Source organism: Pygoscelis adeliae, unplaced genomic scaffold (assembly GCF_000699105.1).
Source record: "Pygoscelis adeliae isolate BGI_AS28 unplaced genomic scaffold, ASM69910v1 Scaffold216, whole genome shotgun sequence".
Lineage (NCBI taxonomy): Eukaryota > Metazoa > Chordata > Aves > Sphenisciformes > Spheniscidae > Pygoscelis > Pygoscelis adeliae.
This window is the reverse complement of record NW_008825073.1, coordinates 3631891-3647047: the sequence shown is the minus strand read 5'-3', so window position 1 is coordinate 3647047 and position 15157 is coordinate 3631891. Positions and strand designations below refer to the sequence as shown.

Sequence of the window (15157 nt, the reverse complement as noted above, 5' to 3'; positions counted from 1 at the left end):
TCCTACCTCACTGCTGAAATGTTTCACCTTTCGGGGATCGTGGCGTAAGTATGTCCCAGCATCTCATCTGTCCAGGAAAGCTTTCTGGCTATGTTTACTGAAAAGTATCAGTAAAAGTTTTAAAGTAAGCTTGCTTAGTTGGAAATCTGTGTACGGCAGCGAACAGCGAGTGTAAAAGCCTGTGGAAGAGCCGAGAGGTGTAACCCCATTTCACACATTACACAATTGCACATCAACGGTAATAGCTGCGAGTCACAAGCAATCCAGGTGACTACTGCTGGGCAAGCTTCAGATGGCTGATCGGTTTATGTAGGTTATTGAGGAATGTTTATTTGAGCTCCATGTTTTCCATTTAGAGTCCCTGAACATTCAAGCAGCAGGATGTCTAGAGGGTTTGGCAGAGCCAGAAGAGGCTTTCTTGGCATATTTTGTTATTTTCCATGTGTGGCCCAGTCAAAACTAACATTTGAAGAGCTGCAAGGAGTATTTAATCAAATCCTCAGAAAAGTTTGGTCTCCGTTTACAGCACGTCTGTTCTAGCACCCTCCTCCTGATCTGCATGCTCTACCTACCAGCTAGCTTTGGGTGGTGGCCCCAAAGGCGTGCTGAGGCCGACCGTAGGGTGACAGAGCAAAGTGAGTGATGGGGTGGGAGTTGTGTATCCCCTGCAGAGCTGAAGCCTGGAAACATTCCTACCGTTCGGGAGTGGAGGGCTCTGATGGAAACCTCTGCTTTGGAGATTCAGGCTTACCGTCAGAAGTTGTTCAGACACAGCTGATGAGTTTGTCTGGTCTCCCGAGTGAGGGTGTTGTCCATCATCCCTCTATCTCCAGTAGCGTTTGAAATCGGCTGACCAATTTCAGCCGAAGTTGTCAGCGATCAAGGTTTCGAAGGTCCTAAACCCAAACTGCTTGCAATTTACTACAGCACAGTCAGCCCTAGACACTCTTCAATCTACAAAACGCTTTAGAGCGCTGAAGGGTTTACTCTGTGAAGCTTTTGTACAACCAGGGTGTAGCAACGTGGGGCAGACAAGGACTGCCTGCGTCCTGCAGCCGGGTCCCTCCCTGTTTCAGAGACCGTATCGCAGCTTTGTGGATCAGCGAAGAGAAGCTATGTGTTTCTGTAAATTCAGTCCTTCGCAAATTGTAATTTATAGATAATGCAGTTCATACATTTTTCTTTTTACTGGGTAGGTCTTTCGATAAAATGAAAGATCCTTCAGTTTTAAGGGAGGCAACTGAGCTTTGGGCTTACCTCGTGCATTTCACTTGCGGAGCAGGTGCTGAGGAAAAAACAGATATAATAATCCTAACGGCCAAAGAAAGCTCACCTTGGAAAGCAGAGGCAGATGAAAACCGGAGTGATTCAGTCCTTCTGGTTTCCGTGGGCTGATACCTGTTGCCTTTGGTTCTCGTGCCTAAACTAAATCAGCTGGTGCTGAGGATCACAACCAACTATTTAATATTTCCCTAAAGACTATAAACGGCACTTAGGCTGCATTGACAGCTACAGTGTAAACAACTGTGAATCTGATAATAATGAGGGTAAAAAGAAAAAAAAAAATTAAGTCAGGTACCAGACAGACGCAGGAGCATTTGGGAGATCTATTTTAAAACTAATGATGCTGCTTTGGATAGAAACCGTTCCTATATCTTGCAGATTTTTTTTTTTTTCCTCAAATGGTTAATAGGAGCAATATTCTAGCATTACTGAAAACAATGCTAGCTCTGGGAATAGGAAAGAGAAAGCCTATTTATAGGAGCGTAAGACAGAGCAGTGAAATAAGTATGCTGCATAATCATCATGGAGCAGAAAACATTCAATCCTAATGGTGTCTCCTTCTATCAGTCACAATCTACTGTACCCATTATGGAACCCATTTTCTATTCTTTTGAATAATGCATTGTTTCTAAAGCAAAACAATTGCAAAGGCAGCTGATTCCTGCGCTGCTGGTCTTACAATTGCCAAATTATAAATGCCTCTTTTATATATCTTTATTTCAAACAATTCATTAATTTCTGACCAGGGAATACTGTATTATAAGAAGCAGATCTTGGCAGTTTGTTTCTTCAAAAAATAAATTGATTGCCAAAAAAATCAATTCTACATTGTCCAAAAAAAAATCTGTGAATGCAACCCAATCTGCCAAACAGTTCTGCAAATGTTTTTTAGTTTGGTTTCTTTTTTCTTCCCCCGCCCCGTGGCAGTGCCCACCTTTGAAGCTGTGACAGAACAGGTCAAGTTTATTCCCTGTCTGTGAATCTGGTGTGAACCCATATTCTTTTCCCAAGAAGCGTTCCCAAACCACAGCTCTGGAAGTCACTTCCCATAAATACTTGCTGGATTTCTTAGTTCCTAGCCGGAACTATTTTATCTGCTATTTATTGAGGCAGATACAGAAACAGAAGAATTATTTTTTTCTTTTTTTTTTAGCTTGTGGTTCAATCCCCATTACTCTTTCTGGCTCAGTGCTTTATGCAAAGTGGTTCAGTCTGAAAGGGATAAATCAAAAAAGACCAATTTAGGAATATTTTAAGTATTGGTGCATTTTCTTAGGAGAAGAAAGATGGGAACTCAAAGTACATTAGATGAAAAAGGGATTTGAATCCTGGTCTCATGCTGCTGGATAAAGCGTGATCTCTTTCCCCGGTAAAAGCATTGTGGCTTTTCCGAGTCTGACCTTTTGCATCCCGTGCCTTTACTACAAGTCCTCTCCCTGAAGCCCAGTTTTAATTTCAGACAAACCCAAATGTTTCTTTCTCCTTTAAAACATGTATGGGGTTTTTTCATGCAATGAGGAAAAACAAATGATTATTTTTAAATGAAAGAAATAGAAATGTGTGTGTTTTGGTTTTTTGTTTGAATGCAAAGCCCAGCAATCAGCAATTCAGTGGGTGGAAGTGCATCTTCATGTGAAAAAGGTTTGGTTTTTTTCCTTGTGATTTCTTATTTGTTGTTCCAACTGAATATCTGATAAGTATTTTCCCATAATAGCGTTGCTGAATTTCTTAGTGCTTTAAGGAGAGCAGAAATGAATGTAGCTGCTGTTCGTTCCTTTGTCTTGGTCCAACAATAGATGCAGAGTTGTGGCAGTGAAGACGTGTTAGCGATTCACTGATGAGCCAGAAGGACAGTGGCCCTTACTCTCCTTTTGTTAGCGGCGGTGCGGATTAGGGGCAGCGATGCAGTGGCCGACAGTGTCTTCCTGAAATAAAAAAATCAATAGCTGTGGAGGAGAGAATCAGGGTCTTTGGTTTCATACAGGTTATAAAACCACATCCAGAGCAGAGTCAGCTCTGCCCATCTGCAAACTGTCCTGTTCGCTGGGGCCAGGGGGCAACCCTGGTGGGTTTTTGGTTTTTTTTTTCCATCAAAGCCCAAATAATGCAAAGAATCTCCTTCGTGAAATTCTGGGGTTAAATGTGATGTGATCACTGCAAAGCAGTAGTTGCATGGCTGTTTTTGGAATAGTTCTTAGCTGAGAGGACACATTATGGGTAATGTGCTGCGGAGGCCACCACCTATCTTAACACCTATTTGCATCTATATGGGTCACTTACCTGTCCTGGTCGCAGCTGGTGTTAAAGTCGGTCCCCCAGACCCAGGTGCACTTCTGCAAGCCCAGGATCTACTTCTCTGTGGGCTTGTCTGCGTGTGATGTAATGTAAAGAGGGTTACCATGATGTCTCCCGTGAAAGGAATTTTTAAAGCAATAAAACTCCGTGTGGATGGCCTTACCAAATACCAGTGGAAATCAGGTCTCGGAAACATAAAGCCGTTTTGCTATTGCTGGTACAATATTTAGAACAAAATGTTTCTGTCCAGGTTAAAATATAAAAAATGGAACTTCGACTCTTTGAGCGCTCAATTGTTTTGACCTTCTAAGATTGCTGGCCTGAAAATGTATTGATTTGAAAAGCTCTGATGAATTAGGCTAACCGCATGTACCCTGTAACTTGAAGAACCAATTATCCGTGAAAAATTGCAAGGCAGAAGTTTTAATTGGTCCTGCACACTTCTGAAGTGACCTTGGATATGCAATACCTGAGGAGGTCAGATGTTCCGACTATAGCAACTGCATTTCTTGGCTCATTGTGCAGCCTTATGAGTGTGCTTGATCATTTTATTGTCTCTTGGTTGCACGGAGTAAATGGCTTCCTAGCTGTGCCCAAATAATATACAGTGCAAGTCCGGTCAGGCTTAGAAATACACAGTGTGAGGTGTGTCGTATGCTTGAGTTTCTCCAACTTTAGATTAGCTTTGGTCCCTTGGGTGAAGGAGTTCAGCATTTGGGCTGCTCTTAACTACACTGATTCTGAGCCCTACAGGAATCTGCCGTAGTGACCAGGTATCAGCCAAACCCGCAGGAGTCCTATTTACATGTTTCTCACGCTGAGAAACAAGTCTCCCATTCCCTCAACTGTCTTTCATCCGGGCAAAATAGGTAATGTGGGCTCCTAAGCACGAAACTCTTCGGCCCGGGTGGTTGGAGTTTGGCAAAGTTAAAGAACTGAAGGCAGTGTATTGTGATGGGAAGAGCTGGGTGCAGTTAACTGTAGGTGTTGCCGTGTGGCCATGATGAACAGCTCACCATCTACTGCATTTATCTGCTAGAAAACAGATTCAGACAGTCTGGTCAACCTGTATAGTGTCTTACTGTCCCGGTGGTCCTCCCGATATTATTGGACTGACGTAGGAAGCAAATCGCTACCCAGTGAGATGTCTGCAAACATCTAAGACTTGATGAAGCCTATTTTTTTTTTACAAATGACAACGTGTCGATTTTGTGTGCTTAAGTAGAAAAACTTATTGTTTCGTTTTCATTTTCTCAGCATCATTGCTTGTGCCATGGGCATGAAACGTTACGTGGAGGCCAACATCTCTCTGAAGTCTCACACCACAGTCAAATACTTCATGAAGATGTGGAGCAGTGTTAGTGATACCCTCATCTTCATCTTTCTTGGAGTTTCCACCATTGGAGAAAATCATGAGTGGAACTGGCCATACATTTGCTTCACTGTTATTTTCTGTCTCATTTGGAGAGCACTAGGTATGGTGAAATTATAGATTTTTTTTTTTTAATAATATATTCTTATTTATGGGAGTGAAAAATGTGATTCCACTAAATGAGAGAATGCTCCTGCACCCACCATCATCCTTTCCTGCTCGCTCTGTATGTGTGGTTATCCCAGATGTGAGTGCAAGGACTGAAGTGGGACACCCCAGCCGATGCTTCCCTCCTCCTCCATCACTTGCTCAATAGCAAGTCTTGCATTTTACTGCAATTTCCTAGCCTGTGCACTCACCACAGACAGCACTGGTGCTAAACAGAAATTCTCATGACATCTATTTCAGCGATACCTCTGTCTTAGACCCTCCTTTGATTGCCATGATCTCCTCTTCCGTTTCAGTGGAATCTGGAGTCCCTTGGAATCCTCACAGTAGGAGGGAGATTGTAAGTACATAGCTTGGGATCAGAGAGCCGTGTAAAACCATGGGGCCTCTGACTGCGTATTCTGAACTGCAGAGTTTTAAGGGATTTAATTCATAACAAGTTTGTGTTCGGCAGCGTCCTTAAATGGGAAACTGGAGGAACCTTCAAGCCGCTGTCCCTGGAGGTGCTGTTCTGCTTTACAGAAGATCATCTACCCAGCTTATTGCTGGGTAGATGAGAATTGGGACCTAAAATATGAGGATGCTTCTGCTCCTACTCAAGAACTCTCAAGATAAGGACTGAGAGTGACAGAGTTGTACAGAATCAGGGAATTGCTGAGGTTGGCAGGGACCTCTTGAGATAGTCTGGTCCAACCCCCTGCTTAAGCAGGGTCAGCTAGGCAGGACTGTGTCCAGATGGCTTGTGATTGTCTCCGTGGACGGAGACCCTACAACCTCCCTGGGAAACCTACTGCAGTGTTTGACCAACCTCACAGTAAAAAAGTGACCAAGACTTAGCGATAACAAGAGGAAGAGAGCTATGCATGAAAATACTCTCCTGACAACTGTGGCTAAAGATAACCTTCTTGAGATCAGTTACGATGAAAGCCTGAGTCCTGGTCCCAGAATACTCTGGGATCCCATTTTCATGCATTGTAAATGACCAGAAAAATAGATGCACTGTTTTACCATTGTCCCCAGTTGTACCTTGTGCTGATTTGGTGTTCAGAGAGGCTGATTCTCCATTGCCTCTTACACTGTGCAGTTACTGTCACCTAAGTGAGCGCAGACTGCCTACCTTCTCATTTATGGGGATATTTTTATATATTAACTATATCTGCAAATATAACAGAGCACACATCTTGGCAAAGAATTTGAGAGCTAAAAAATATTCAACAGGATTCATGTTTACAAACCACTGGGTCAAACAGTGAACCCCAATTTGATAGACACTTCAAGAAATTGCTTAAATAGGATAGGCCGTGATTAGCAAGACATAGGAGAATGGGTTTTATTAGCTGTTAATGCATGCCAAGGTTTGTTTTAATAACTGCACCATAAATGCGCTTGGAAACATGCTTATTAGTCAGTTGTGTGTACACTCAAATGTTTTTATTATGATTAAGTGGTTTTCTCTTAAATTATTTCTCAAATGAAAAAGTTTTGAGTAAGTTTGACTTTTTTTAGTTCAAAAATTCTTCATTGCATGACATAAGGGACATAGTAACATTATAAAAGCACACCGAAAATCCTCTCGCTCTCTAAACACAGCTCTTCTGATTGCGTTCTCAAATCATGCAGCACGTTATTAGAGAAGGGCTCAGTGCTGCAGCCAGGAAAGAAGACCCTCTTTCCGTTCAAAATCCCCCTTGAATTAAATAAGAACACACAAACCAGGGCTGAAAATCGTCTTGCACATCTGACCCTGAACAGGGCGTCCCTTTTCTGCAGCACCTTGCTGGAGAGCCGTAGGCGTGCCGGGAGGACGCGAGCCGGGCAGGGTGCTGCACGAGGCCGGGCTGGGAAGCTCCCGCTGTGGAGGTGGTGGTTGAGGTTAGACCCGGACCTGCTCAGACCCCTCCAGCGGCTCTGGGCACGCTCAAGGCACTGGTCCAGAAATGGGAGGCACCCATAGGGTTTGCTTGCAGGAATTGGGGACTTTTGGGTTGACAGTGCTGGGGTTAGTGTACTCTGAGCTGTACTCTAGTCCTTTATTGGACCCTCCCAGTGCTCTTAAATGAGGAATGATTCTGCTGAAGCCTGGGGACTGGAATTACTTTGAGATAAGAGAGATCATCTAAAAAGCAAAATACATTAATTGCATGACAGCATGAGTATTCTACTGTTATCCAAGCACTAGGGAGATTTCCTTCCGCTCTTTCTCAGGGTGTATCTCTAGAAGAAAATGTATTCCACTCAAAATGATTAATTGTATGTCATCTCTTGGAGCAAACTGGCCTTGAATTAGTTTACGGAATGCTAATAGTAATTTATGACAAAGGATTAAATTAAGACAAAGGCCAGGATATCTGCTCAAGTAAATTTTTTTCCTTTAAACCATCGGCACTGCCTGAGCTTTACAGTAGCTGCAGATGTGATCTGAGGTATGCTTTATTTTATGTGTTAGTTTATTTAAGTTACAAAAAACCTTGAAACCGAAGTACTTCACATCTGCTGGTACGGGCACCAGCTCCACGGAGCTCCAGAGATGGGGAAGGTGTCACAAGGTTCAGTTAATTGAGTTCCCTATTCCTGAACATCCCCAGCTTTTTGTTGTCTTCAAACCAGCCTGATGTGCAATCAGTGTTCAGATATTTTTAGGGGTGTGTGTGTGAAGATGTTTCATATGTAAATTACAAGTGCACTATTCTTGAAGTTTATTTCTTTTACAAACACCCTTTGGAAAGGCAATAGTGATGTGGATCCAGCTAATTCCCAGCAACAGTCAATGACAGTCTGTGTCACCAGTTCTCAAAATGGCCATTAATTTTCAGGAAATAAGATGTTTATCGTATCCATTGGTATTAAGATCACGGCTTATTGATTTAAGGCCTGGCTTTTTGTACCTTTCTGCATCTGTTTATGTATTTGCAAATGATTATAAGTTACATCAATTGCTGTCTCACCTTACGTAGTCTTAAATTCACACAGTATAAATCTTTGAGTGAAAGATTTGTGAAGAAACAACATCAACGCAGGCAGAATATAGCTACTTATCCAAGTTACTGCTTGGAAACTTTTGGAAATTGGAGGATAACTTGTGGCTAAACTGTTGCTGATGGTTTGCCTTGAAAGCATTTATAATGCAAGCAATTCAATCATTTGTCATCACCAGTTAGAATAAATCAATTAATATTTCAATTCAGTTCTTGGAATCTGGCTCTGTATCATTATACGAGTAAAGTTTCGGCTGGCACACGACCATAGAATTGCCCTAGAAACTTGAATTAACTGCCATCAAAATAAATGTGCTAACACATCCTCTGTTGCCAACAGTTATTGTTTGTTCAGTATTTAGCTGATGCTTAACACCGAGTCACCAGGTAAATGGTATGTTCTGGGCATCCGCAGCCATGGGAGCGGGATGACACTGAAACTCTCCCGCAGAGTTCAGAGCCCTTCTGAAGGAAACTCTGGTTTCCCAGCTGGACTGTGAGAGGCACAAGGCTGAGTTAAAAAAATAAGAGAATTTGCTGCAAGATGAGCCACCTAAAATTTTATAGTCGTACAAACCCCGAGAACTGTGGCCAGTCAATGGTGTTGGTAATCCTCCAAATCAGAAATGTGTTGCAGATTACTTTTTATCTGGACAAATCAAATGCAAACCTGTTGGACCGGGCTGGAAGAAAAGCCCTTCTCCAGTGGCATATTGGGAATATACCACCTTGGGCCCTGGCCAGTTCCTCGTGATTGGTGTTTACCAGTTCAGTGATGTTTTATTGTAAAATATATCATAAGATTATCTAATTGCTCTTTTTGTTTGATGTGCTCCCATCTTCTTTCCTGCTTTTCAGGGGTTCTTGTGCTGACTTTCTTTGTGAACAGATTTCACGTGAACACCATCACCAGCAAAGACCAATTCATTATAGCGTACGGGGGTCTCCGAGGAGCCATTTGTTTCTCTTTGGTTTTCTTGCTTCCTGACTTTCACAGAAAGAAGCTCTTCATTGCAGCAACAACTGTTGTCATCCTCTTCACCGTGTTCGTACAGGTAAAAACAATCTCGGTGTCACCGGTAGGTGTAAAGAAGGAACATCATTTTTTTCCCAGACAAATAACTAGCGCTAAACCATTAGATGAATACAAGGATTTACCAGTCATTAAAACTTTCCCTCCGTCGAGTGGTTAGGCATATAAAAATTTAAAATTATTACTGAAAGAGGCAGAAGGTGTGAGAATCTGTCACACGTTCGTGAGGTTGACTAGCAGTTGTTGGCTTACAACATGTGCTGTAGCATTTCCCATGACAACTTGTCCCATCTTTGATCTGGTCCATCCGTATTGGGGTAGCAGCAGTGAAAATTGTGAAGAAGGATGCTGGCGTAGGTTTCCGCTCTGAAGTAGTGCTTTTATGTGTTCTATGTGAGAGCAAAGCTGACACAAATCAACCTCTCCAGCTAGTTTGCTGTTTGAGCAAGAACTGCTTGTTACTGTAGGCCTTGTCATGAAATGAAATGCTACCTAGGCCATGCAGTAGTGAAGGTCAGCTTTCCTGATCCCAAAGGTGAGAAGGTGGAAGATACTGGAGAGACTCCAAACCTGCTGAATGTGGGCAGCAAGAATTTTAAAAGAGGTTTATGGTTTGGTCGTCTCAGTTTTGGTAGTTCACAAGTGGGACAATTTAAAGGGACCTAATTTTGAAGGAGTGACTTCTTAACATTTTCTGAGGATGAGTTCCGTTTTACTGGGGCATCCAACAGCTGAAGCAACAACAGTCATTAGTTGTTTATCAAAATATCTTGTATATATGTCTGAGATGTTTTCTCATTCATGCAGCAAAGTATCTGCAGTTTTTTTATGATGATGCAGCAGGAAGGGGATTGCTTTAACTCTTCCACTGGAAAAAAAAAATTGGGTGTGTTACTTGTTATAAAAGCACGGAAAGTCAGAAGCAAATAAAGAAGTCGTAGCACATTTGATTTATTTGCCTCTCATTTTTCTTTTATAAGTGATCCCTAAGCCCTGTTGCTACCTGCTTTCTCTTGCTGCCCTAGTGATTCTTGGGTTGTTTCCTACCCAGTGGGAAAACTTCTGCAAGTGAGTGCAACCTGCCCACATCGCGGGCTGGCTGTGGACGTGCTAACCCCCTGCTGCCAGGGTAGGAGAGGGAGGTGGACCCTCACAGCACTGGTTGCCCTGAGATATTGGGTTTATTGTTTAAAGCACAAATGGACTATTTTTTTTCTTTCTTTCTTTTTAAAGACTGATTTCTGCTGTGGGTGCTTTTGCAAAGCCCAATCCTATAGAAAAGCTGTAGGAGCATCTGCAGCTTGAGCTGCTCCTGGGGAGCATATGGGAGGTGTCACGTCTGACCCCTGCCTGCAGTTGCATAGCGGGCAAGGACCCAGGCTGGTCAGCCTGCAGCCGGGGCAGGGGCAGGACTTGGTGCTGGTATTGCTCTCCTTACTAATACGCTTTTATTTTTCACGGATTCTTTTAATTAGCACCCCTCCAGGTGTATGATGGAGAAAGGTTTTCTCTCCCTTAGGCGCAGGCTGAGGCTGTAAGGGGTTGTTGCGCCTCAGGGCGCAGGGAAGCCCTGCTCGGGAGGAGCGGGCAGGCAGCAGCTCCCGGCGTTGCTGTGACATCTAGTGGCAAAAACATTCCTGCAGCCTTCTGTGGGATGAAGCTTTTGGATGTGTCTCCCTGCTCTTCTCCGCCCAGCAGCAAGTCTGTAAGGGTGAGGCTCCTTTCGGGGTTTCTCTGAAATGCACCTTTTAGTTCACCTGGAAAACGCTGTCACATTTGAAGGAGGATGTGGTGGAAAAACTGGGGTCGTCTGGTCCCAAAGTGAGCAAGGCTGATGTCTACCTGGCGTGCCCTATCCCAAAAAGTTAAGAGTGGGTCTCCATAGAGCTGAAGCAAGTGGGATGGGGGTCTGGGAAAGTCGCCGTGCAGAAAAGCTTCCTGGGAGCTCCTGCTCAAGCGCATGAGGTCTGTGCAGGGCTGCTGACCCGGGGCTGCCCTCCTCCCGCCCTCGGATGAAGGGAGCAGAGCAGCTGCTGGGGCTTTGGGAGATGGTGGGTCACGGTGACAGCTGCCCCATGGCTGAGCATCACCCCGGGAGAGCAAATTCCTTCCACTTGGCCTCCCTGAACCCCTCAGGTGTGGGTGTTGGGTATTTGGGCAATGTGGAGGGTTGGGGTTGACTCTCTGCTTCCCCACGTCCACCTAATCCACATGATGTGCTGAAAAAATGGTCAACGAGTGTGACGTGCCGATGGGCTCGGAGCTGAGACCCGCGGGGCAGCTGGACCGGGTGCAGTTTTCAGGCTGAAAGGAGAGAGCAGGGGCCAAGGGTGGGGGGAGCATACTTAGGTGGAGGTTGACAAGTTTTAAGATGCAAATGTGGGTCAGAAATTGAAAAGATACGGTCACTAGGCACGTCCGCTCATGCAGAGACGCTCTTGAGTCTCAGACAAAGGTTGTTCTAAGGCAGCAGCTCCATTCTGCCAAGGCTTCGGAAAATCCTTCCCAGGACCGGGAAAAGGGCTTTTGTGTAACCTCAAAGCTCAACTGGTGATGTCATCTCCATGCGAAAGGGTGAGAGTTAAACAGGGTCCCCCGTGGGTACGTGTCGGCGGGGCGACCCCTTGACCTTCAGCCATTCAGCGGGAACATAGCATCTATAAAGACAGGCTTTGCTCAGGCTCCAGATACCTGCAGCATTGTGTAGCTGAGGCCACCACGAGAACGGGGCGGCGGGGGGGGGGAAGTAAACTTGCTTAGAAGCTGAACCAGAAAGATATTGCTGTAGCTTAGCACAGAAAACGTAGGTAAATATAACAGAAGCAGGTATTAAGATGAACCTTCAGAAACCGGGGTTTGCAAATGAGTCCTCCAGCTTCTGAAGTCTGTGGCACCGCTGCCAGCCACATCGGTGGATGCAGGATTGAAGAGTGAATATCTTTAATATGCCAGCATCTTTCACGGTGCATGTCACTTTAGGTGGAAAGGACAAGTGAAATAGTGACTACAAAACAACTTCTGAGGATAGTGGCCTTTGTTGTTGTTGTTATTTTGTGCAATAAGTTTTCTTTACGCTCACAGTGGTATCAATACAGACTTGGCGGGGGGTGTCTGTGTTAAGATAAGACAGAAACTAGGGGAGAGATGATTTGGGCCCTTTTAAGCTGGTGAAGGCCAGCAAGGCATCTTGTCGGGGCACAAACCCACTTCATTTTCTTGGAAATCCTGACCGCGCTGTCTGAAAGGCCTCGTGCTCCACAGGCTAATGACCAACGTGTAAGTGGTTGGGCTTGTCCGTACATGGGTCTGTCAGTGCATTACACAACGCGGGAAACCCATCTGTTTTGGCCTAACTCGGTTACATAAGGCTCTTCCCACAACAAGCCCGGTTAATAATTTTGAGAAGGTTGACTGAGCAAATGCCAAGTCCTCAGCGCTTCCAGGCAGGCCTGGATATGTGCCACGTAGACCAGAAAGTCCTCCAAGGAGCTGTGGGCTTGTCTGGAATGTCACAAAAAGCCCTCATTGTTCTGCCTTTCAGTGCAGTTTAAAAATGAAATACCATGTTCTCCATTTGAAGTTCAGCCTATTGGCCTCTGACCTCTTCCATGAAATTGTTAGCAAATATAATAATCGTGAAGAGGGTTTTTTTGTTGTTGTTGTTTGCTGCCTACACTCACCCATTAGCTACTGGATCGCCGGCGGTAGAAAAACTGTGTGTGAGCTGTGATAGAGCTGTCAGCATTGGGTGATGCACTCCGGATGAGTTATCCCCGGTGGGTGGAGGAGCATCACAGGGGACCTACAGGTGTGTTGTGAAATGACACGTGGCCTGAAATGACACGTGGGATTCCCATGATGCTCCCACGGTCAGGAAGGGCCAAAGGAATGCAAGCGTTTCTAAATTTGGGAGTCCTGGTCACAAAACTCCAAAATGCCACTTTAAAATGAAAACAAATGCAACTGATTATCCAGTGAAGGCAAAAGACCAAATTGCATAGTCTCTGTTTAATTTTTGTAATATCTGTTATTTCTGAATTTGTGAGTTTTATGTTGTTTATTCTGAATAGCGATGCATTGTTTATTGCTATTAGCTATTAAAATGACACATTAATTGTTTCTGCAATTAAAAATGTGTTCAACTCTCCTCCGTGCCAGCATTTGTGACATTCAGAAGTCATAAACATCAACTACTCCATCATTTTTGCTGTAAACATGTCCTAGAAAAGTCACTTCATACTGAAGCCAGACTAAGAAACGCACCACGGCAGCGTTTTTGAAGTTCTCTCACGAGGCTTAAAGGCCATTAAAACTCTTCCCTTGACCCTTCCCACCAGGTGGATACTTTGATTAGTAAACTTAGCCACCGGCTAGCCATCGAAGATCGTTGGAGTAATGATCTGTGACACATAATACTTAAAAAGTTAGCAGACAAATGCTGGCGGAGGCTGCGCGCTGTGAAGTCTCAAGGACTATTATTGTTTCAGGCATTTGAACTTTGAATGTTTCAAGCCCCTTTCCATCTGGTAGGCTACAAGCAATAGCAAACCACAGGCTCGACCTTGAAGTTATTGGTTGACTTTTCGTGGTCTTTGAGATGCCAGATGAGGAGAGCGGAGCGTTTCTCCTCTCTGCCTACCCCCATCCTGAAGCCTGTATGTGAGCTCCTGCTGACACTAAGAACACTCGATGTTGAAGAAAGGCTGATTTTTGTGTTTGTGGTTGTGCTGCAGGGAATGACCATCCGTCCTCTCGTTGACTTGTTGGCTGTCAAGGGGGAGAGTGCTCCCACAGTGGGAGAGCAGATCCATATTCGGGTAAGTGATGCATCCATCAACGCATGGCCAGAGCTTTCCAATATGCTTTGCTGATAGCGATATGGTCCTCAAATGTGGTGTGCCTCCAGGGACTCTACAGATCTGCAGTTTTACCTGAATCCTCTGCAGGTTAGTCCCTTTCCAGGTTTGAAGTCCTACGCAGCTTCCTAACCATGTGCTATTATTTGCATTGGAATAGCAGCCAGGGACTCAATCAGGCTGGTGTTGCATTAGGTGGTGCACAAACACGACAGGAAAAGATAATCGCCCAAAAGTTTATACTCGAACCTAACGCCAACTTTTCTGCTTCTCTGAAAAGAGTGAAAGAAAGAAAACGAGACTTAGTTGTTTCAGGGTTGGGATCTTCCATGTGTTCACCAGCCACTTCACCACCATCGGTTTGGATATTTTTGCAAAAAAATGTAGAAAAGGGAGGGTGAGGAAAACGCTGTATTGGAAGGAACCACTGAAGTCACCATAACCCAAAGGTGGAATTTAGTTCACCTTGCTCTCGCCATCCAAACATTGGCCTTTCGAGTTATGGAGGACTTCTCCAGAGAGTGCGTCAACTCCATGAGAAAGCAAGGTCCTCTGCACACCTAGCTGAGGCTTTGCATTGCTAGAGGGGAAGCTCGGCTGGATTCCACCGCAGTGCTGTTGGTGCTCTGAGGAACAAATCAGAGAGGCTTTGCACCAGGTCTCCTTCAGTCTGAGACTTACAACCTGACAGGGAGCCGTGGCCTGGGATTTTTAGTGCGGTGATACCCTGCATCCAGTGGAAAATAATGTTTCTGAATCTAATTGTTTATGCCCATTCACATTTCTGTAGGTATGGCTCCTTCAGGAATATTTTTGTCTTCTTTTTGGGTAGCTAGAAATAAAGACATTAGGTCTGAGGACGTTTATAAAAACTGTTTGGCATCCTCACAATTAGGTTGTACTACAGGGCTTTGTCTGAGGTTAACAGAACAGTTTCCTATCATGAACAGAGAATACTTTCTTCTTTTGTTAGTGTGCGAATAGTAAATCATCTCTGGAAATGTGTTTATTAGGAAACGTGAGCTGAAAATGGCTGTGTACCAATGAAGTTAAGTAGAGAAGGTAACAATGCAGACAGTTGGAAACCAAGCATGCAGAAGCAACTTTCATCCTCAAATTTATTTCTCCGTCCGGATAGTCGGGACATTCTTGCTTTCCAGAGCGATGATCGGTG

At 44.3% G+C, this 15157-nt stretch overlaps 1 protein-coding gene across 1 annotated transcript in view; it reads left to right on the top strand.

Moving 5' to 3' along the window:
- The window catches only part of LOC103919191 (sodium/hydrogen exchanger 2-like), a 29141-nt gene that overhangs the window by 2732 nt on the left and 11252 nt on the right, over positions 1 to 15157 (top strand). Inside the window, exons 3-6 of the mRNA XM_009326656.1 lie at positions 1 to 44; positions 4837 to 5054; positions 8953 to 9149; positions 13861 to 13944. The exon at positions 1 to 44 is cut by the window's left edge and continues 228 nt beyond it. Of these exons, the coding sequence (XP_009324931.1) occupies positions 1 to 44; positions 4837 to 5054; positions 8953 to 9149; positions 13861 to 13944 (543 nt within the window). The remainder of the gene's footprint in view (positions 45 to 4836; positions 5055 to 8952; positions 9150 to 13860; positions 13945 to 15157) is intronic.